Raw genomic sequence first — 23,292 nt, 5'->3', positions numbered from 1 at the left:
GCTTGTACACAGGTATCTTGTGAAATAGTTTTTTCCAAACTTAAAATAGTAAAAACTCGACTGAGCTCAATGATAGGCCAGGAACTGCTAGAATCATTTCTGCTTCTCAATACTGAAAGGGACATTGCAGGCAGCTTCGTATTTGACGAGATCATTGACACATTTGCACACTCATCTTCCCTCCTCGAAAGGCTGCTTCTTTCATTTTTAATTGATTACCTATAATACTTCAACATTACCACTTAAGTGTGTGAAGGAGGCAGTATATGCCAGTATTTAGCTAGTGTGTGTAATGAAGTATATATTTGTTTACCATTATTTCAAACTCAGAACGAAAGTTTGAATATCAGGGAAGTTGATTCACATTTTCTTCTGTTGTTTGCATTAAACATTCTTGGTCTTAAACTACTTAAAAATGCCTTTATATTTGAGTTACAACAGTTATGATGGCTAATGTAAGTGCTGACATTTAAACAGTAAAATTTCATTTTCTGTTATTTATAATTATATTTTGCATTTATTCAAATGCTGCTGGTTCATTTTCTGTTATTTATTATATTTTTGTAGTCATTCATGTATATGTTTATCAGTATATATAAATAAGGTTTTTATATTGATTAATACACATTTCATCTCTGGAATTATTATAACACCATTGTATCAGTGAAACTGGCCATATTTGAAAAGTACATTTTTTTTAATGATATACTATGCTAGGGGGCGCCCATAATGGCTGGCCACTCCTCTCTGACCAGGTGGCCACACCCCTTCCAGCATATGGCAACGCCCCTTAGTGGGCCCCTGTGATTGCATTTCCCTGGTGGGCCCTTTATGCCCCAGTCCGACACTGCAGACAGTGGGGTATGTGGGGGCAGTTTATTATATAGCGCAGCAAATTCCGTTGTGCTTTAATATATATATATAAAATACTATGAGGGGGCCCCACAGCTATCACTGTATGGGGCCCCAAGATTTCTGTTGCCAGCCCTGGATGCTAGCTCTGAGGAATTTGATAAATCTTTCCCTTTTCTGATTACTTACGAACACCCAGATACAAGACTTAAGGGCCATATGCACGGGCCGATTTGGGAAGAGATGTGTGTCGACCACTAAAGGTCGACATGCACTAGGTCGACAGGGTCACTAGGTCGACATGTGCAAGGTCGACAGGTCAGAAGGTTGACATGATTTTAAAAACTTTTTTTGGTGTAGTTTTCTTCATAGAGTGACGGGGAACCCCAATTAGTGCACCGCATTCGCTCGCCATGCTTTGGGCAAGGTGCCTCTCTAAGCTCGGCACAGATTACCGTTCCCATTAGTAGTCCATGTGGATCGTAAAGTATGAAAAAGGTCAAAAAAAGAAAAAAAGTGAAAAACTCATGTCGACCTGTTGACCTTGCACATGGCGACCTAATGAACCTATCGACCCAGTGCATGTCGACATTTAGTGGTCGACCCAATACTTGTCGACCTAATGACCGCAACCCACTCTTACTTTGTGAGCACCTTTGAAGATGAGCAAAGTGCTCCACTTGGCCCTAGTGAACAAAGAATTTTAAATACAATTAATAATCCTTTGTCAAAAGTTTACCTCCTGTTCCTACACGCAGTCTTGCCTATATTTGCAAAGTTTAATGTCCTGTTACAAATTGAGGCACCTATGATCCATGTTTTGCACCCAGCCATGTTATTATATAGAGAAATTGTACTGAGATATGTGTAACCTGCAGTACTTGCTGGAGCTGACCACATAACAGACATCAATTACAGAGATCCTTCTATACACTTAAGACCCACAGAGCTTCTTCCGGGCTTTGAAACAACAAATTATGCATGAAGGGAAAACCTAATAGACGCAGCTGGTTATAGAAGATTTCTGGCAAAGGCTGTACAGTTCTTTTGCAAAGGCCTTGACTATATGAAGAAGGCAATGCCTTTGGATGATGAAGTCCTCAAAAACAGTTGTTTGTCTTCAAAACTTCATGATGTTCAAGCCATCATTGCTAGATTTGCTGGAGGTAAGGGCCCTACGCACTGGCCGAGCTGCCCGACGGCGGATACGGCCGACGAGCGACCCGGCGGGGGGGCAGTGATGGGGGGAGTGAAGTTTCTTCACTCCCCCCGTCACGCGGCTCAATTTAAGTGCAGTCAAATATGGACGAGATCGTCCATATTGGCCTGCATGCACAGCCCACGGGGGACCAGCGATAAACGAGAGTGGGGCTGCGCATCGTTCATCGCTGGAGCCTCCACACTGAAAGATATGAACGAATTCTCATTCATTTATGAACAAGATCGTTCATATCTTTCAAACAAATCGGCATGTGTGTAGGGTCTATTACATGTGCTCATGATTTGGACAACTTGTTTTCAGAATTTAGGGATTCTCAGACCTGCAATGTTCTACCTTCATTTGAAACTAGCATAGGGATAGGTGAATTCTGGAAACCAGTTTCAGAAATTTAGATTTTTGGTGCTTTCCAGGCTGGCTAAGTTTATTTACCTTATTCCTCTTAGCAATATATCCTGAGAAAGGCTCTTCAGCATTATGAGGAAAATAGTAACAGACCAGCGTACCTCTTTAGGCAAAAATCCACTTACTCAGCAGCCTGGGTCCAATGTTTATGAAGAGGCAACTTCAGTCAGAAACAACCTTTGCGCAATACTGGCTGCAAAATTAAACTTATTTTCACACTTGAAGTGCCACCAATGGCAGCCTTCACCGCAGGTACTGAAACAGGCAAAATCTGCCACATATGTCAGTTTATCCAGTTTTCAAATGTTGGGAGGTATGACACATTCATGAGGTGGGGTGAGGCAGGTGAGGCAGAGCCTCTCCTCTCATACTAACGTTTACACCATGAGGTTTTTGATTGTATAAAGTATTTGAAAAATACAAAGATTATATTAGAAATGTCTTCTTTGTATCATTCTAATAGTCAAAACTCTGAGTAAAATGTCCCCGTCCCCCCCACACACACACACACACACACCAACCCACTGTGTCCAGACATCTCTGACCAATATTCACTGAATTTTCAGAAGTATACACCCACACCTCCCAACTGTCCCAATTTTGTTGGGACGGTCTCAGAAAAAACAGGGGTCACGGTGTCCCGTGGTGGTGGGGGGGGGGCAGAGCAGCGAGAGAGAGAGGGTCTCCCAACTACCCCCCCCCCCACGGGACACTGCAAGCGGAGCAGCAAGGGATAGACACTGTGCACATGCGCACATCGTCTGTTCACTGGGAGAGAGGGATAGGGGTCATGCCAGCTGTCATAGAGTGCAAGGCATGCCCCCACAGCGGCAAAAAAAAATGGCGTGGCCCACAATAGCGGCACCCTCCACAACACCACGCCCTTACCTGCAAGACCATGCCCCCTAATTTCAGATGCGCATCTCTGTCCCTCATACCAACTTTCTGAAGTTGGGAGGTATGTGTTGGTGGGAAAACTGCATACAACAAACAATACTATTTAGTTTGCACACAGCAGCTTTGAAATCACCACCAATGTAAAAACACAAACAGGGATATATTATGTTTATCCAGAGAATGACAGGCTACATAGTACATACCATTTCACAGAGTGCTAAGGAGTAATGAGGTGTGTAGATTTCACCCAGGTGTGTATGATAGTGCTATTATTTGCAGGAAGTTCGGTGGATGAACACCTGTGCTGAGCGTTTGCATGCTGTGCGCAGCCCTAGACCCGCTCGTCATCTGCGAACGCTTAGTGTGCAGGGGCTGGGAATTGCTTTGCAGTCGTGTGAAATCCCCGCCTGCAGCCCCTAGCATACACCCTCACATTCACACCCCTTTTTGCAGCTCTGCGAAGCCAGACTCCCGCACCGCCCTTAGCACAACTCTTTGTCATTGCCCTTATGCGATTGCACATTTCTCGCACATTGCGCCCGGCACATGCGCAGTAGTGATTTTGCGCCTGTGCATTTAGCAAAAAATCTCCGCTTGCAATGCGTTTTGTAGGAGCGATCAGGTCTGAATTAGGCCCTTTATACATGTGTCCAATTTCACAGGTGGTCAATAATGTGACTTCCCCCTCTTTTATCCTAGAGAGGAGTACTAGACAGGGATGCCCTTTGTGCCCCCTGCTTTTCAACTTAGCACTGGAGCCTTTTATATGATATGTCATGCTGATGTGGGGATCAGTAGTGGATGTTGCCACGGGCAAGTAGGACTTTTGCCCTGGGTGCCGCCATCCGGAGGGCACCACACCATGGCAAGATCCGCTACTGTGCCCCCCGCTGTGTCCACTGTGCCTCCCGCTGTGAAGGGAACTAGATGCTACCCATCTAGTTTCCCTTCATAGAGAGGACCTTTGCTGTGCGGTGCGCGATGATGTCATAGCGCACCGCACAGCATTGTGGGACTGACACAGACGTTAGGGGTCATAATTGACCTCTAGTGTCTATCTGTCCCATAGATCCGAGGAGAGGAGCGGCACCGGCGGAGGTCTGCAGCGGTCAGGAATCAAGAGCAGGGATAGTAAGTATTATTTATTTTTTGTGTAAGCGGCGCTACTCCTACAGGGGGGAACAACTCTACAGGGGGCGTAACTGGCCACGCCCCCTGTATGAAGTCACGCCCCTATTTTCCACCCGAGGCGCCAAAAGGGCTAGAACCGGCCCTGGTGGGGATACAGTGGTATTACCATTGGTACTCGGGAACTATGTGTTGGTGCTTTTGCTGACAACCTATTCCTCCACTCATCGCTCTGTCCCTCTGTTGACTGCTGATATAGGTTTTCCTCCTATGTTGGGATTTCCATTAACTTTGGAAAGTTGGAGCCTCTAGCTGTGTTTGGGCAGGTGAGATCAGGCTGGAATGTGTCCTTCCCTTTTAAGTGGTGCTCTGTGGGATCCAGGTGCTGCAGTGTTATTCCCGCCCTCTTACCCGTGTGTGTGCAGAGGAGCTGGGAAAAGCAGCCAGGAGAGCCCCAGGAGGGAGACCCAGCAGCCTTGTGGAGCCAAAACACAGAACACACAACACACAGCAGAATGAATAGCGGAGGGGATCCCCACTGGCCGCACAAGCAGGAATAAAGAAGAGGAAGCAGGCAACAACATCTAGCCAGGTGTCAGTGGTGACTTCTGCTGGTACAGGAAGTAGGTGTAACTTCCCTTTAGGAACAGGGTCCCTCTCTGTGGAAGCCCCCCTAACCCTGTGCTAGCTGAGAGTACCCCTGAGGAAGAGTTTGCTCCTGGGGGGAAATCAGTGGTCGCCGGGTGTCTCCAAGCGGAGACAGGGGGGATGCGTGAAGACGGAGGAAGTTCAGTTGAAATGAGCCTGGAGGAAAATGAAGGATGAAGAAATATCTAAATCGGTGTAAAGACAAAGAAGAGAGTCTCCAGCATATTAGCTTGCAACAGTTTATCATGAATCTCAGTTTCTACACTCAAAACTATGCCATAAGAGAAAAAAGTGCAATACATGTAGAAGGAGAGCAAAGGTGCCGAACCAGGGATGGCGCCGGAGAGGGTTAAGGGGGAGGGGCGGCGGGCAACCCGCGGGCCAGCGGCACGAAGGACGGGGGGGGGCGGGCAGGTATTTCACACCTGCAAGTACCTGGCAGCCAGTCAGGAGATGGGGGGGCCGGCCGGACACCGGGGGGTTTAAATAGGACAAGCAGGGGGGGGGGGGGGGGCGGGCATTGAGAGCAGAGAGAGCAGAGCTCCTAGCGTGAGCCACTCCAACACTCACCACCAGTGCCAGATTAAGGTCCACATGGGCCTGGAGCTGAAATTTATGAAGGGCCTATTGTGGCTCGGCAGGAGGTGTGACAAGTGCTGCGGGGGGTTGATGAGTGTGGTGTGGGTGTGGTCTACATAGGGAGTGTGCCATGGGTGTGGCTTACTCCATGGAGGTCGGAGCTAGTGACTACCTTCATCCACTTAATAGTAAAGCTATAACAATAAAAAGTTTGTGACCACCATATAATACAGAGGCATCAGTGACCACCATATGATACAAAGAGCATCACTGTGACCACTATATAATACAGCGAGCATTGCAGTGAACGCCATATAATACAGCCAGCATCACAGTGACTGCAACATAAAAAAAGAGAGTTACAGTGACCAAATTATAATAGAGAGCATTGCAGTGATCACCATATAATACACCAAGCATATAAAGAGTGACCTACATATACTACAAAAAACATTGCAACAAATGCCATATTATAGAGAGTACTCCAGCGACCACCATAAAATACTGTACAGAGTACATCACAGCCAGGGTGTGTGACACAGGGCAGTGTAGGGTAAGACTGAGGAGATGACTCTGAGGAGATAGGAGTGGGGATGTGAATGGATGTCTGAGGAATAGACAGTCAAGGAGAATACTAGCCTGGGTGCTCCTATGGGTGTGAGGCAGGTCTCTGGATGAAGGGACACTGTGTATGAGTGAGGGCCTCTGGATGAAGGGACACTGTGTATGAGTGAGGGTCTCTGGATGAAGGGACACTGTGTACGAGTGAGGGTCTCTGGATGAAGGGACACTGTGTACGAGTGAGGGTCTCTGGATGAAGGGACACTGTGTATGAGTGAGGGTCTCTGGATGAAGGGACACTGTGTACGAGTGAGGGTCTCTGGATGAAGGGACACTGTGTACGAGTGAGGGTCTCTGGATGAAGGGACACTGTGTATGAGTGAGGGTCTCTGGATGAAGGGACACTGTGTATGAGTGAGGGTCTCTGGATGAAAAGGCAGAGTGTAGGGATGACAGTACCTGGATGCATGGACAGGGTGTAGCAGTGAGGGTACCAGTATGCAGGGACAGGGTGTAAGGGTGAGGGTACCTGGATCACGGGTATTGCATGCAGTGCCTACCTACTGGAGCCGGCAGAGGTGTCATTGGCCCTGGCCCCCTACGCAGAACGTAACAACACCTTGTTACAGCACTGGTGAAGAGGGACAATACAAAGCTCCTATAGCTCACCCTGATAAGTGCCTATGCCCAGCTGTATGTAATAGTAAGACCATCATGTGAGAGGCTATACTAAGCAGAGGAGCAGCAGCACAAACACACGGCAGTTATTTTTAATTTTTTTAACAAATTAGTAATGTTTTGGAAATAAGTAGTACGAGGTTAACAAACAGCAAAGAAAACCTAAACCATGTGTAAAACAGAAACAGCAGAAGTGGATGCCCCATACACAAGTGCAGAGGCCCCTGGCACATTCCTATTCTCAGTACCCAATTTGTACCTTTCTCCTGGGAGCCCTGGGCCACTGATGACTGGCACTCTGCACCCATGTAAAGCCCCAAGCAATCAGCCTTTTTGTTGAGCAGTTCCACCAAATCTCCCCAATGATAAAACATACAGTGCAGGTTGAATAAAGTGCAGGTTAGATACAGTGCGAGGTGGATACAGTGCAGGTCAGATACAGTGTACTGTAGGTCGAATACAGTTGGGGGTCTGTGCAGTTTACAGACATTGCAGGACAGATGCAGTGCAGGTTGGAAACTGTGGGTTACAGACAGTGCAGATCAGATACAGTGCAGGTTACAGTGCGGGTCGGATACAGCATGGGTCGGATACAGTGCAGGTACTACAGACGGGTGTGGTTCGTTTTATCGACAGTGTCTAGGTCGACAATGTTTAGGTCAACCACTATAGGTCGACAGTCACTAGGTCGACATGGTTTCTAGGTCGACATGTGCTAGGTCGACAGGTCTAAAGGTCGACATGAGGAAAAAAAATTTGTGTCGTTTTCTTCGTAAAGTGACCGGGATCCCAAATTAGTGCACTGCGTCCCCTCGCATGGCTCGCTTCGCTCGCCATGCTTCGGGCATGGTGCCTTCGCTCCGCTACCGCTTCGCTCGGCACACTTTACCGTTCCAATCGTACTCCACATGGATCGTTAAGTATGAAAAAATCCCCCCCCCCCCAAAAAAGTGAAAAACTCATGTCGACCTTTAGACCTGTCGACCTAGCACATGTCGACCTAGAAATCCTGTCGACCTTCCATCCATGTCGACCTAGTGACTGTCGACCTATAGTTGTCGACCTAGACACTGTCGATCTTCAGACTGGATCCCACTACAGACACATATCTCCCAACATGACCCTCTCAAGGAGGGACACAATGCTCAGCTCCGGCTCTTCCCTCTTAATGTATGATTGCTGGCACCTGTTTGAACAGGTTAATGCAGGCATGTCCAAATAGCGTCCCTCCAGCTGTTGATAAACTACACATCCCAGCATGCCCTGACACAGCTTTAGCATTCTCTGACAGCAAAACTGTGTCAGGGCATGCTGGGATATATAGTTTCACAACAGCTGGAGGGCCGCAGTTTGGACATGCCTGGGTTAATGGATAAGAAAGGTGTTTCACCACAGGTGGCGGCAATCATAAATTGGGAAGTCCAGGAGCAGAGCATTGTGTCCCTCCTGGAGGGTCATGTTGGGAAGTATGCAGTCAGTGCAGGTTGGATACAGTGTGGGTCAGCTATAATGTGAGTGAAATACAGTGTCGGCAGTGTGGGGTTGCTGTCTGTGTCCCCTGTGTGGGAGTGCAGGAGGTGTCGGCAGTGCGGGGGTTCCAGGTGAGTCCTCTGTACAGGGTGCTGGCTGTGTCGGCAGTGAGGGGGTGCGGGCTGTGTCCTCTCTGTGGAGGTGTTGGCAGTGCGGGGATGCTCGTGGTGTCCTCAGTGTGAGAGTGCCGGTGGTGCCAGTAGTGTGGGCAGGAGTGTCGGCAGTGTGGTGGGGGCCACCAGCCTGCCTCATTGAAGTCTATTGGGACGTGCTGATTGGCTGAGAGCCATGACAGCCAATCAGCTGTCAGTCCATTGAATTCAATGGGACTGGCACCCGAGGCATGACTTCAAGATCTGACAGCGGAATCCCAAGGTCTTGCCTCAATTTGGAATCCGGGGCAGGTAGGGAGATCTGAGTGGTTGCTCAGATCGCCCTGGATTCCCTACGTTCTGGTGGGTCCGGTTCTCAGAGAACCGGACCCACTCATCTCTAATTTTATAATAAGAATTTACTTACCGATAATTCTATTTCTCGGAGTCCGTAGTGGATGCTGGGGTTCCTGAAAGGACCATGGGGAATAGCGGCTCCGCAGGAGACAGGGCACAAAAAGTAAAGCTTTAGGATCAGGTGGTGTGCACTGGCTCCTCCCCCTATGACCCTCCTCCAAGCCTCAGTTAGGATACTGTGCCCGGACGAGCGTACACAATAAGGAAGGATTTATGAATCCCGGGTAAGACTCATACCAGCCACACCAATCACACTGTACAACCTGTGATCTGAACCCAGTTAACAGTATGATAACAGCGGAGCCTCTGAAAAGATGGCTCACAACAAATAATAACCCGATTTTTGTAACTATGTACAAGTAATGCAGATAATCCGCACTTGGGATGGGCGCCCAGCATCCACTACGGACTCCGAGAAATAGAATTATCGGTAAGTAAATTCTTATTTTCTCTATCGTCCTAGTGGATGCTGGGGTTCCTGAAAGGACCATGGGGATTATACCAAAGCTCCCAAACGGGCGGGAGAGTGCGGATGACTCTGCAGCACCGAATGAGAGAACTCCAGGTCCTCCTTAGCCAGGGTATCAAATTTGTAGGATTTTACAAACGTGTTTGCCCCTGACTAAATAGCCGCTCGGCAAAGTTGTAAAGCCGAGACCCCTCGGGCAGCCGCCCAAGATGAGCCCACCTTCCTTGTGGAATGGGCATTTACATATTTTGGCTGTGGCAGGCCTGCCACAGAATGTGCAAGCTGAATTGTATTACACATCCAACTAGCAAAAGTCTGCTTAGAAGCAAGAGCACCCAGTTTGTTGGGTGCATACAGGATAACAGCAAGTCAGTTTTCCTGACTCCAGTCGTCCTGGAACCTATATTTTCAGGGCCCTGACCACATCTAGCAACTTGGAGTCCTCCAAGTCCCTAGTAGGCGCAAGACACCACAATAAGCTGGTTCAGGTGAAACACTGACACCACCTTAGGGAGAGAACTGGGGACGAGTCCGCAGCTCTGCCCTGTCCGAATGGACAACAGATATGGGCTTTTTTGAGAAAAAAAACCCACCAATTTGACACTCGCCTGGTCCAGGCCAGGTCCAAGAGCATGTTCACTTTTCATGTGAGATGCTTCAAATCCACAGATTTGACTGGTTTTAAACCAATGTGTTTTGAGGAATCCCAGAACTACGTTGAGATCCCACAGTGCCACTGGAGGCACAAAAGGGGGTTGTATATGCAATACTCCCTTGACAAACTTCTGGACTTCAGGAACTGAAGCCAATTCTTTCTGGAAGAAAAATCGACAGGGCCGAAATTTGAACCTTAATGGACCCCAATTTGAGGCCCATAGACACTCCTGTTTGCAGGAAATGCAGGAATCGACCGAATTGAAATTTCTTCGTGGGGCCTTCCTGGCCTCACACCACGCAACATATTTTCGCCACATGTGGTGATAATGTTGTGCGGTCACCTCCTTTCTGGCTTTGACCAGGGTAGGAATGACCTCTTCCTGAATGCCTTTTCCCTTAGGATCCGGCGTTCCACCGCCATGCCGTCAAACGCAGCTGCGGTAAGTCTTGGAACAGACATGGTACTTGCTGAAACAAGTCCCTTCTTAGCGGCAGAGGCCATAAGCCCTCTGTGAGCATCTCTTGAAGTTCCGGGTACCAAGTCCTTCTTGGCCAATCCGGAGCCATGAGTATAGTTCTTACTCCTCTACGTCTTATAATTCTCAGTACCTTAGGTATGAAAAGCAGAGGATGGAACACATACACCGACTGGTACACCCACGGTGTTACCAGAACGTCCACAGCTATTGCCTGAGGGTCTCTTAACCTGGCGCAATACCTGTCCCGTTTTTTGTTCAGACGGGACGCCATCATGTCCACCTTTGGTAATTCCCAACGGTTTACAATCATGTGGAAAACTTCCCCATGAAGTTCCCACTCTGCCGGGTGGAGGTCGTGCCTACTGAGGAAGTCTGCTTCCCAGTTTCCATTCCCGGAATGAAACACTGCTGACAGTGCTATCACATGATTTTCCGCCCAGCGAAAAGTCCTTGCAGTTTTTGCCACTGCCCTCCTGCTTCTTGTGCCGCCCTGTCTATTTACGTGGGCGACTGCCGTGATGTTTTATCCCACTGGATCAATACCGGCTGACCTTGAAGCAGAGGTCTTGCTAAGCTTAGAGCATTATAAATTTACCCTTAGCTATATTTATGTGGAGAAAAGTCTCCAGACTTGATCACACTCCCTGGAAATTTTTTCCTTGTGTGACTGCTCCCCAGCCTCTCGGGCTGGCCTCCGTGGTCACCAACATCCAAAACTGAATGCCGAATCTGCGGCCCTCTAGAATATGAGCACTCTGTAACCACCACAGGAGAGACACCCTTGTCCTTGGATATAGGGTTATCCGCTGATGCATCTGAAGATGCGATCCGGACCATTTGTCCAGCAGACCCCACTGAAAAGTTCTTGCATGAAATCTGCCGACTGGAATTGCTTCGAAGGAAGTCACCATTTTTTTACCATGGCCCTTGTGCAATGATGCACTGATTTTAGGAGGTTCCTGACTAGCTCGGATAACTCCCTGGCTTTCTCTTCCGGGAGAAACACCTTTTTCTGGACTGTGTCCAGAATCATCCCTAAGCACAGGAGACTTGTTGTCGGGATCAGCTGCGATTTTGGAATATTTAGAATCCACCCCTGCTGTTGTAACAGTATCCGAGATAGTGCTACTCCGACCTCCAACTGTTCCCTGGACTTTGCCCTTATCAGGAGATCGTCCAAGTAAGGGATAATTAAGACGCCTTTTCTTCGAAGAAGAACCATCATTTCGGCCATTACCTTGGTAAAGACCCGGGGTGCCGTGGACAATCCAAACGGCAGCGTCTGAAACTGATAGTGACAGTTCTGTACCACGAACCTGAGGTACCCTTAGTGATAAGGGCAAATTTGGGACATGGAGGTAAGCATCCCTGATGTCTCGGGACACCATATAGTCCCCTTCTTCCCGGTTCGTTATCACTGCTCTGAGTGACTCCATCTTGATTTGAACCTTTGTAAGTGTTCAAATTTTTTTAGATTTAGAATAGGTCTCACCTAGCCTTCTGGCTTCAGTACCACAATATAGTGTGGAATAATACCCCTTTTCTTGTTGTAGGAGGGGTAATTTAATTATCACCTGCTGGGAATACAGCTCGTGAATTGTTTCCCATACTGCCTCCTTGTCGGAGGGAGACCTTGGTAAAGCAGACTTCAGGAGCCTGCGCAGGGGAAACGTCTCGACATTCCAATCTGTACCCCTGGGATACTACTTGTAGGATCCAGGGGTCCTGTACGGTCTCAGCGTCATGCTGAGAGCTTGTCAGAAGCGGTGGAACGCTTCTGTTCCTGGGAATGGGCTGCCTGCTGCAGTCTTCTTCCCTTTCCTCTATCCCTGGGCAGATATGACTCTTATAGGGACGAAAGGACTGAAACTGAAAAGACGGTGTCTTTTTCTGCAGAGATGTGACTTAGGGTAAAAACGGTGGATTTTCCAGCAGTTGCCGTGGCCACCAGGTCCGATGGACCGACCCCAAATAACTCCTCTTCCTTTATACGGCAATACACCTTTGTGCCGTTTGGAATCTGCATCACCTGACCACTGTCGTGTCCATAACATCTTCTGGCAGATATGGACATCGCATTTACTCTTGATGCCAGAGTGCAAATATCCCTCTGTGCATCTCGCATATATAGAAATGCATCCTTTAAATGCTCTATAGTCAATAAAATACTGTCCCTGTCAAGGGTATCAATATTTTTAGTCAGGGAATCCGACCAAGCCACCCCAGCTCTGCACATCCAGGCTGAGGCGATCGCTGGTCGCAGTATAACACCAGTATGTGTGTATATACTTTTTATGATATTTTCCAGCCTCCTGTCAGCTGGCTCCTTGAGGACGGCCCTATCTATAGACGGTACCGCCACTTGTTCTGATAAGCGTGTGAGCGCCTTATCCACCCTAAGGGGTGTTTCCCAACGCGCCCTAACTTCTGGCGGGAAAGGGTATACCGCCCATATTTTCTATCGGGGGGAACCCACGCATCATCACACACTTCATTTAATTTATCTGATTCAGGAAAAACTACGGTAGTTTTTTCACATCCCACATAATACCCTCTTTTGTGGTACTTGTAGTATCAGAAATATGTAACACCTCCTTCATTGCCCTTAACGTGTGGCCCTAATAAGGAATACGTTTGTTTATTCACCGTCGATTCAGTGTCCCTGTCTGTGTCGACCGACTAAAGTAAACGGGCGTTTTAAAACCCCTGACGGTGTTTTTGAGACGTCTGGACCGGTACTATTTGTCGGCCGTCTCATGTCGTCAACCGACCTTGGCGCGTGTTGACATTATCACGTAATTCCCTAAATAAGCCATCCATTCCGGTGTCGACTCCCTAGAGAGTGACATCACCATTACAGGCAATTGCTCCGCCTCCTCACCAACATCGTCCTCATACATGTCGACACACACGTACCGACACACAGCACACACACAGGGAATGCTCTGATAGAGGACAGGACCCCACTAGCCCTTTGGGGAGACAGAGGGAGAGTCTGCCAGCACACACCAAAAGCGCTATATATGACAGGGATAGCCTTATAATAAGTGCTCCCTATATAGCTGCTTTAAATATATATATATATAATGCCACAATTTTGCCCCCCCTCTCTTGTTTTACCCTGTTTCTGTAGTGCAGTGCAGGGGAGAGACTGGGAGCCTTCCTGACCAGCGGAGCTGTGAGAGGAAAATGGCGCCGTGTGCTGAGGAGATAGGCCCCGCCCCTTTTCCGGCGGGCTCGTCTCCCGCTCTTCAATGGATTCAGGCAGGGGTTAAATATCTCCATATAGCCCCCGGAGGCTATATGTGAGGTATTTTATGCCTAAAAAAGGTTTCTCATTGCTGCCCAGGGCGCCCCCCCCCAGCGCCCTGCACCCTCAGTGACTGCCGTGTGAAGTGTGCTGAGAGCAATGGCACACAGCTGCAGTGCTGTGCGCTACCTTAAGAAGACTGAGGAGTCTTCTGCCGCCGATTCTGGACCATCTTCTGTCTTCAGCATCTGCAAGGGGGCCGGCGGCGCGGCTCCGGTGACCCATCCAGGCTGTACCTGTGATCGTCCCTCTGGAGCTTGATGTCCAGTAGCCAAGAAGCCAATCCATCCTGAACGCAGGTGAGTTGACTCCTTCTCCCCTAAGTCCCTCGCTGCAGTGATCCTGTTGCCAGCAGGAATCACTGTAAAATAAAAAACCTAGCTAAACTTTTTCTAAGCAGCTCTTTAGGAGAGCCACCTAGATTGCACCCTTCTCGGCCGGGCACAAAAACCTAACTGAGGCTTGGAGGAGGGTCATAGGGGGAGGAGCCAGTGCACACCACCTGATCCTAAAGCTTTACTTTTTGTGCCCTGTCTCCTGCGGAGCCGCTATTCCCCATGGTCCTTTCAGGAACCCCAGCATCCACTAGGACGATAGAGAAATATATATATATATATATATATATATATATATATACACACACATACTGTGTGTGTATATGTATATATATATATATATATATATATATACATACACTACTGTATACAGACATAGAATACACATACATAACATACAGTGTACATACTGTATACATAGTATATATACATAGACATTACATAGTGAAGAACAGGTGTTAAAGGGGGTTGCTACATCCATGGGATAGAAAGGAACATGCAGGTTTTGGGTGAGGGGGATCACATTTATAAAAGTGATTTATCACACATACAGTACTAAACACCTATATAGTGTGTGACACTGACGCTTGACTATCCATTATTATCCATATTCATCCTGAACTTCTGTTCTATGTACCTGCAATTTCATCTAGCATCCTCAATCCTTATGTCTGGACAGTCAGTGTGTGTGCGAGGGGGGAGGAAGGGGAGGGGGGTGGAAGTTTGGTGTCTGTGCTCCGATTGGCTGACAGGCTGAGTGACTGTGTGTGGTGTGTCTCTCAGCCAATAGGAGCACAGTAGACGCTGCTGAGGAGTTCCAGCACTGATCAGGAATCTCCTCAGCGTTACAGAAGAGAAGATCACAGCAGCTGCAGCACTGAGTGCTGTACTGCACACAGCTTCTTCTGGGTCAGTCACCAGCCTACTCTGCTCCCGATGCTAGTGGGCGGAGTTACAAAGGGGCGGGGGGGGGAGCGGCAACACTGAAGATTCACCCTGCAACCCCTCCTAGTGAAACTGAGGTAAGCGCCTTTAGGTGGGATAGGGGGCGGACCTTCGGATGGGGTCTGGAGGCGGAGCCTTGGGCGGATTCGGGGAATACGTACCCGGCCAGCAGAGTTTCAGACAGGTTGTGGGGTTGTTCAGGGTGCTGTGGGCCTATTTACAATGGGGGGCCTGGAGCTGCAGCTCCATCCGCCCCATTGTTAATCCGGCCCTGCTCACCACCAGCGACTGCTGATCACCTGTGGCCACTGACGTCACCTGCAGCTCCGGGACTTTCAGTGGCTCCACGTTCTTCACTCTCCGCACCGGATCCATCTTAGCAGGCTTCGTCAGCCGTGGCACCGGGGCCCGATCCTCGTCGCTCGCAGGCTTGGTAAGTGACTTCCGGTCATCCCGCGGCTCCGACGGCTGTAGGGGCTTTCACGGATTTCACCCGCTGTACCAAGCCTCCCACGATCACCTCCGCCAGCTGCACCCGTCCCCGCTGGTCATCGGCTGCTGAGGCTACAGCCGCCGCCAGCTATGTCTGCACAGCACATACAGGCGCCGGCTGCTCCTTCTCTGCCTCCCGCCTCACCTTCACCGCGGCTGACTCCCCAGGGTACACAATCAGTTTTATTTTTTTATTTTTTGTTTTGTTTTTTGGTCTCAGCATATTCAGGAGCCGGCTGCTCCTTTACGGTATTTAACCGTACAGCCTCGGTGGCCACTGTATGCGCTGAGGGCGGGGAGAGCAGAGCTGCTGGCATGACACAGCTTCAACGCAGCAGCAAAAGGGGCAAAGAAAGACAAATTCAGAGCAGCATGGAGGAGCCAGCAGAGAGGGGGGTCAGAAGGAGAAGCATACCTCACAGGTTCCGGGAGGAGGCCGAGGACATCGCAGGGTTACATTTTAGCTCTGCAAAGAGGGATGGAGCACGGCAGCAGCAGCAGCAGCACAGGGATAATGAGACGGGAGCTCCCCCTGGCGGCCGGAAAATAGGAGGACGGCGGCAGGAGCAGAGGAGAAGGAAAAGCAGCTCCAATCCCACAGCTAGGGCTGCGAAGAGGAAGAAGCAGCCGGCAGCAGCGACCATCAGCGAGCAGCTACACGGGGTGAGCGACCTGCCGCCCATTTATGAGAATATCCCCGCTGCAGCAGAGTCAGATGGCCCCGATTCCGGGGGGGGGAGGGGCGGAAGGCGCGGGAGAAAGGTCAGAACCCTGGCAACCCCATCTCACCCACCACCCAACCCCAAACCCCAGCCCGTAGACGGGAGAAAGGAGAGGCAGGATACGAGGGTGGGCCATCATCAGGCGGCCGGGACGCTTGGGTGCATCAGGCTTCCACCCAGCTGTTCAGGGAAATGTCACAGCTTCCGGCGTTTGGGCAGCTGAGCAGGGGGCTGCAGGACTCCGTACATCGCCACAGCAGTGAGAGGCATTACAGGGGGCATGCAAGTAGGGAGTCATCTTATGGTCGGAGATCCCCGCGTTACCACTCGCCACCCCCCAGCTCCCGACATCAGCACAGCCACCATTCCGGAGCACGCCGGTCATCACCTGCTAGGAGTTACAGCCGGCACGCATCACCGCCGGCGGCATACATCACCTTACGGTACGGTTGCCGAGGGTGCAGCTGCAGCAGGCAAGAGGACAGGCAAGAGCAGCGTTATCAGCTTACGGGAGGAGGGCATCGATCAGCGCACCATAGCAGCCAGCAAGGCACCCCGGCAAGGCAAGGCGCCAGGGCGGCAGTACACAGGAACTTGCGGCAAGACGCAGCAGTCTTCACCACGCCAGCCAGACCTCCGCATGGGAGCACTACGGCGGTCCACGAAGCACGTACCATCACGCCGCGGGAGCATCAGCGCGCATACACGCAGCGGCCAGGAGGCGCGGAGCCTCAGCGAGGAGAGAGCGTCACGGGCTACGCTCCGGCCAGTGATGCCCCAGCAGTCCGCACGGTCCAAGTGGCTACCACACCGAAGGCAGCGTCCTGCGCGATGACCAGCGCGGAGGGTCCAGCGGCAGCAGCACCGACAACCAGTCCCAGCGTAGCTGGAGGGGAATCCTCACACGGGAAGGGTGAGACCAATGTTGATATTAACAGTTTGTGCAATGTTAACGTGTCCCCAGATATCTCGCAGAATGTTAGTAATGTTATGGTTAAGTTCACGAGGGTAGTTGGTAATGGCGGAGCAGGTCAGGGGAGGGAGCAAGGGGACAGCTCAGCGGATTCGGATGAGGACGAATCATGTAGAGTGTTGAGGGAGCAGCTAAAGTTAGCCAGAGCGACTTGTAAGAGAAAGAAGGGTCTTACCCCTGGGACAGACGCGGTTAGGGAGCGGATGGGGCAGGTGCAGCAGGACACAGCAAAGAAATTTTTGCAGACAGGGACCGCAGTGGGTTGTGAGTTCAGTTCAGTGGCAGGCCACCTGCCAAAGCAAACCAGAAAGGAGATTGAAAAAGGGGCTTTCGTAGATATATGCTCATTGAGAGAGAAAGGGCTGAGCGACAAGGAAAAGGCAAAGCCAAAAGGGGGTACGCAATCTGAAAGCTACAAGACTATCGAGAACTGGCTGAGCGGAATGTTCGCCTACTCCGGCTGTTACATAGAAGCGTACCCTGAGGTAGCGATGAGCATGTTAAAATATACGGATTTTATATACTCCGTGTACAAGGAGCAAGGGGGATCAGTCTGGCTGAGGTACGACGAGAGGTTCAGAACGAAGGCAGAGGGCGGTAAGCCCATTGACTTCGGAGTTAGGGACCGTGATGCTTGGCTCAAGGCATTAGCTAGCGGTTTAGGGGAGAAGGCCACACCGGCACACACAGCCGGGGCGGGGAGGCCTAGCACGCAGAAGCATGACTTTAAATGTTGGGCGTTTAACGAATCACAGTGCACCCACATGCATTGCAAGTTCAAGCACGCGTGTTCTTTTTGCAATGCAAGCCATGCCGCAAAGGATTGCAATAGGAAAAGGGCTAATCACCCAAGAAAGCTACCCGCGGCAGCAGGGGCTGGGAAAAGCGGTTAGCCCAGTGAACCTAAGCAGGATCCTGGGGTGGCTAGCCAGGTATCCCAAGCATCAGGAAGCCAAATTGCTGCGGGACGGTTTTAGGGAGGGCTTTAGAATACCAATAATAAGAGAGGTCCCTCCCACAAGTAAAATAAGAAACCTGAAATCCGTTAAGGAACAACCGGGGGTGGTGCACGAGAAGATCATAAGGAAGCTAGATTTAGGTAGAATGGCGGGGCCATTCACAGTCCCCCCAATACCGGATTTGATAGTTTCACCTTTGGGACTGGTCCCAAAAAAGGCACCGGGGAAGTTCACGCTCATTCAGCACCTGTCCTATCCCGAGGGAGCGTCAGTCAATGACGCTCTGGACAAAGAGCAATGCTCAGTGCAGTATCAATCATTTGACCGGGCGGTCAATATGGTAAGAGCACAAGGGAAAGGAGCTCTCATGGCGAAGCTAGACATCGAGTCGGCTTTCAGACTGCTCCTGCTGCACCCAGAGAGCTTCAGGCTGATGGGGTTAAGCTTTGACGGTTTTCTCTTTGTGGACAAATGCCTGCCAATGGGTTGCGCCATTTCGTGTGCTTTCTTTGAGGCATTTAGTTCATTCCTACAATGGTGTTTGCAGGAACGCGCTGGGTCGGGGGCCATAGCTCATTATCTGGACGATTTCCTGGTGGCGGGCCCACCGGATTTGGAACAGTGCAGCCACCTTTTGCACGAGCTACAGGGCATGCTGCAGGATTTCAGCGTACCCATCGCAGTTGAGAAGACTGAGGGTCCTAAGGATGTTATATCCTATTTAGGCATAGAAATCGACACGGTTAGGCAGGAGTGCAGACTCCCCACAGAGAAGGTGGTAAGGTTGGTCAAGGAGGTGAGCGACTGTGCGATGGCCAAGAAGGTCACGTTGGGGCAGTTGCAGTCATTACTGGGGAGCATAAATTTCGCTTGCAGGGTGATTCCCATGGGCAGAATCTTCAAGAGGCGGCTGGAACAAGCCACGGCAGGCATGGCAAGGAAGCACCACTTCATACGTATCACCAGGGAGCTTAGGGAGGACCTGCGGGTGTGGGAGGAGTTCCTCCTACATTTCAACGATGTGCAAATCTGGCCCAAGGCAGTAGTGTCAAACCGCGCACTGCAGTTATTTACAGACGCAGCAGGAGCTACGGGGTTTGGGGCATACTTGCAGGGCGAATAGTGCGCCCAGCAATGGCCACCGGAATGGGAGGCCGCTGGGCTCACCAAGAACTTAGCGGCATTGGAGTTGTTCCCGATAGTCGCGGCGGTTGATATATGAGGTAAAAAGCTGGCCAATAGGCAGATCCAATTCTGGTGCGACAACATGGGGGTGGTGCAAGCCGTGAACAACCAGCGAGCATCATCGCCACCAGTTGTCAGGTTGCTTAGGAGGTTGGTGGCGGCATGCCTGCACCACAACATAACATTCAAAGCTAGACACATGCCAGGGGAGAAGAATGTGATAGCGGATGCATTGTCCAGGCAGAAGTGGGACGTCTTTAGGGCCGCAGTGCCAGGAGCAAGCGCGGTAGGTTTAACATGCCCCTCCTATCTCTGGCAGATAGTTGATCAGAATTAGACAGCTTGGTGGAAAGGTCCCTGGCACCAAAGACCTGGAAGGCTTACAAGGCCGCATGGGAAAAATGGGGGCAGTTCCAAGTGGCAGGAGATACTGAATCCAAGCCTCCGCAGCATCAATTGTTGGCGTTCTTGGACAAGCTCAGAAGGGAGCAGACTTCCAGGGCCAGAGCGAATGCGATACTGGCAGGTGTATCCTTTTTTTCAAAAACTGGCAGGCAAAAGGGACGAGACAAGGAGTTTTGTAGTACGCACTATAATGAGGGGCTGGGCGAGGGCGGAGGTTAGGAAACCAGATGCTAGAGAGTCAGTCACCATTAAAAGGCTGAGGAAGCTGATAGAAGCGGTTCTAAGCGTCTTTCGCGACCAGAGCGAGGCGAGGTTGTTTACAACAGCGTTTATCATGGCTTTTAGTGGGGCATTCTGGGTTAGCGAGTTGGTAGCGCAGGCCAAAACGGCAAAGGAAACTGGCCTGCAGCACAGTAGCGTTAACGTAACGAAAGACACGGTATTGTGCAAAATACGTCGATCTAAGACAGACCAGGGCAGAAAGGGAAAATGGGTGCAGTTACGTAGGCACGCCAACGCTACGGTCTGCCTGGTAAGGGCGGTCGAAGCTTTTGTGGTCACAAGACCGGCAGGCAGGGAGAATTTTCTAGTGCACAAGGACGAGACTGCGCTCCCCAGGTACCAGTTCTCAGCAATATTGAAGAGATGCGTAAGAGCACTTGGCTGGCAGGCGGAGAAGATCGGGACACACTCATTTAGAATAGGGGCGGCCACATCAGCCGCTAGCGAAGGGTGCGCGATCGAGGAGATTAAAGCATTAGGCAGGTGGGGGTCCAACAGCTATAGGCGCTACATTAGACCCCTCACCGACTAAACAGAAAATATCTAACTATCATATTCCCCTCCCTCCCCCCCTCTCCCACCCATCCCCATCCGCAGGAAAAAAGGAGGCAAGGCAGATATGGATCGTCGGCCATTCATACATTCACTGGGCGGCAGCAAGGGCCGCCGGGAGGTCTTATGAAGGCAGTTGGGGCTAGCAGAGAAGGATGTGAGACTACGCTTGTTCGGGCAAAGAGGGATGAGGTGGCATGGCCTGAGGGGCACCTTGTTATTCAGGGAGGAAGCGACTGGCAGCCCGGACACCATAGTGTTACACCTGGGGGGTAACGACTTGGGCGACATGAAATCCCTCGACCTGATCAGGATAATACGGGCTGACCTAGGGTGGGTAAATGAGCGATGGCCGGAGGTAGAGTTAATATGGTCTAACATCATCCCCAGGCTATCATGGCGCGGAGCATGGAGAGGGGCTGGAATAGAGAGGGCCCGTAAAAGGGTCAACGCGGCCGTGGGCAAGTGCGTTGCAGCGCTAGGCGGACGGGTCATACGGCATAAGGACATCAGCCAAAGGATTGAGGGCATGTATAGGGGCGACGGGGTCCATTTGTCGGACATCGGTATTGACCTGTTCAATAATGCGCTGCAGGAGGCGTTGGAGGCCGGGGGTCAGTAGCTGGTTGCAGGGTGGGGGCTTCGGGTCTCGGGGGGGGGGGGGGCATCCGAGATCCTCGTGTGGCGGGAAGAAGCGGTGCGCAAGGCATGGCGAACGGGGGGAGCCAGCTGAGGTTGGCAGATTCACCCTCGGTGAACGGGCGCACGCTCGGCTCCAGCCTTGGACGGTTGGGCCAGTGGGCTGCGTGCCAGGCGAGCGTGATATGCCCCAGAAGGGCTGGTTCCCCAGGGGCGTTGCCGCGGTGCCTACCGGGTAGGCAGGGCACGCCCCCAGGTAATCAGGAGGGGTCAGTGACCCATTTGCGCCTTGCCCACCATTTCAGTCCGTGCCCTGCAACCTTGTAAGGTAACATGGAATAAGGTAATGGAAATAAACTGTGGCCAGTAATTCGATCCAAAAGACATGTGTCAGACTCTTATTTAAAGGGGAGTTTATTTGAGCGGTAACAAGGGGGACGCCGTGGGTCGACCTCTCCCCCTTAGGAGAACAAAGGTGCCGAGCCAGAGATGGCGCCGGAGAGGGGTTAAGGGGGAAGGGCGGTAGGCGGCCGCGGGCCAACGGCGCAAAGGAGGGGGGGGGGGCAGGCAGGTATGCCTGTTCCCTTTTTCACACCTGCAAGTACCTGGCAGCCAGTCAGGAGAGGTGGGGGGTGGGCGGCCGGACACCGGGGGGTTTAAATAGGACAAGCAGGGGGGGGGGGGGGGGGGGAGGTGGGCATTGAGGGCAGAGAGAGCAGAGCTCCTAGTGGGACCCACCCACCCATTAAAGCGAGCCGCTAGCGGGCCGCACCCCCCCCCTCTTTTTTTGCATTTTGTACCCCTACTCTTGTGTCGCGGTAGGCGAAGATGTGGCACAAGTATACATCGGATTTGTTTAAAAAAATAATAATATATATATACATATATATACAGTTGCAATCTGGCGTTGTCACAGGGTTACGTGTGAAGGGCGATGGTAATCAAAGTTTTTATTGTAAAAATTGTCAGGTGCAAGTTACAGTTATGGTTGTATGTTAACGTGTTATAGCATATGAAGGCATGTTATATGTATGTCACAGTCAGCGGGCGGCGGGAAGAAGCGGTGCGCAAGGCATGGCGAACGGGGGGAGCCAGCTGAGGTTGGCAGATTCACCCTCGGTGAACGGGCGCACGCTCGGCTCCAGCCTTGGACGGTTGGGCCAGTGGGCTGCGTGCCAGGCGAGCGTGATATGCGCCAGGAGGGCTGGTTCCCCAGGGGCGTTGCCGCGGTACCTACCGGGTAGGCAGGGCACGCCCCCAGGTAATAAGGAGGGGTCAGTGACCCATTTGCGCCTTGCCCACCATTTCTGTCTGTGCCCTGCAACCTTGTAAGGTAACATGGAATAAGGTAATGGAAATAAACTGTGGACAGTAATACGATCCAAAAGATATGTGTCAGACTCTTATTTAAAGGGGCGTTTATTTGAGCGGTAACAAGGGGGACGCCTTGGGTCGACCTCTCCTCCTTAAGGGTTGTGGCAACCTCACTAGTGTGTCCTGGCTTTAAATGATTAAGCCGTTATAGGACATATAAACACTACTCAAAAAAATAAAGGGAACACTAAAATAACACATCCTAGATCTGAATGAATTAAATATTCTTATGAAATAATTTTTTCTTTACATAGTTGAATGTGCTGACAACAAAATCACACAAAAATGATCAACGGAAATCAAATTTATTAACCCATGGAGGTCTGGATTTGGAGTCACCCTCAAAATTAAAGTGGAAAAACACACTACATGCTGATCCAACTTTGATATAATGTCCTTAAAACAAGTCAAAATGAGGCTCAGTAGTGTGTGTGGCCTCCACGTGCGTGTATGACCTCCCTACAACCCACACAAGTGGCTCAGGTAGTAAAGCGCATCCAGGATGGCA

At 50.7% G+C, this 23,292-nt stretch overlaps 1 protein-coding gene across 1 annotated transcript in view; it reads right to left on the bottom strand.

The window, feature by feature from the left end:
* Positions 1-14,967, bottom strand: part of LOC135058290 (serine protease 1-like) — a 219,010-nt gene extending 204,043 nt beyond the window's left edge. Inside the window, exon 1 of the mRNA XM_063963815.1 lies at positions 14,894-14,967. Within this exon, the coding sequence (XP_063819885.1) occupies positions 14,894-14,912 (19 nt within the window). The 5' untranslated portion in view covers positions 14,913-14,967. The remainder of the gene's footprint in view (positions 1-14,893) is intronic.
* Positions 14,968-23,292: the final 8,325 nt, after the last annotated feature.

This window comes from Pseudophryne corroboree, chromosome 3, assembly GCF_028390025.1.
Source record: "Pseudophryne corroboree isolate aPseCor3 chromosome 3, aPseCor3.hap2, whole genome shotgun sequence".
Classification (NCBI taxonomy): Eukaryota; Metazoa; Chordata; class Amphibia; order Anura; family Myobatrachidae; genus Pseudophryne; species Pseudophryne corroboree.
The sequence above is the reverse complement of the archived record's forward strand: the minus strand, read 5'-3'. Positions and strand labels throughout refer to the sequence as shown.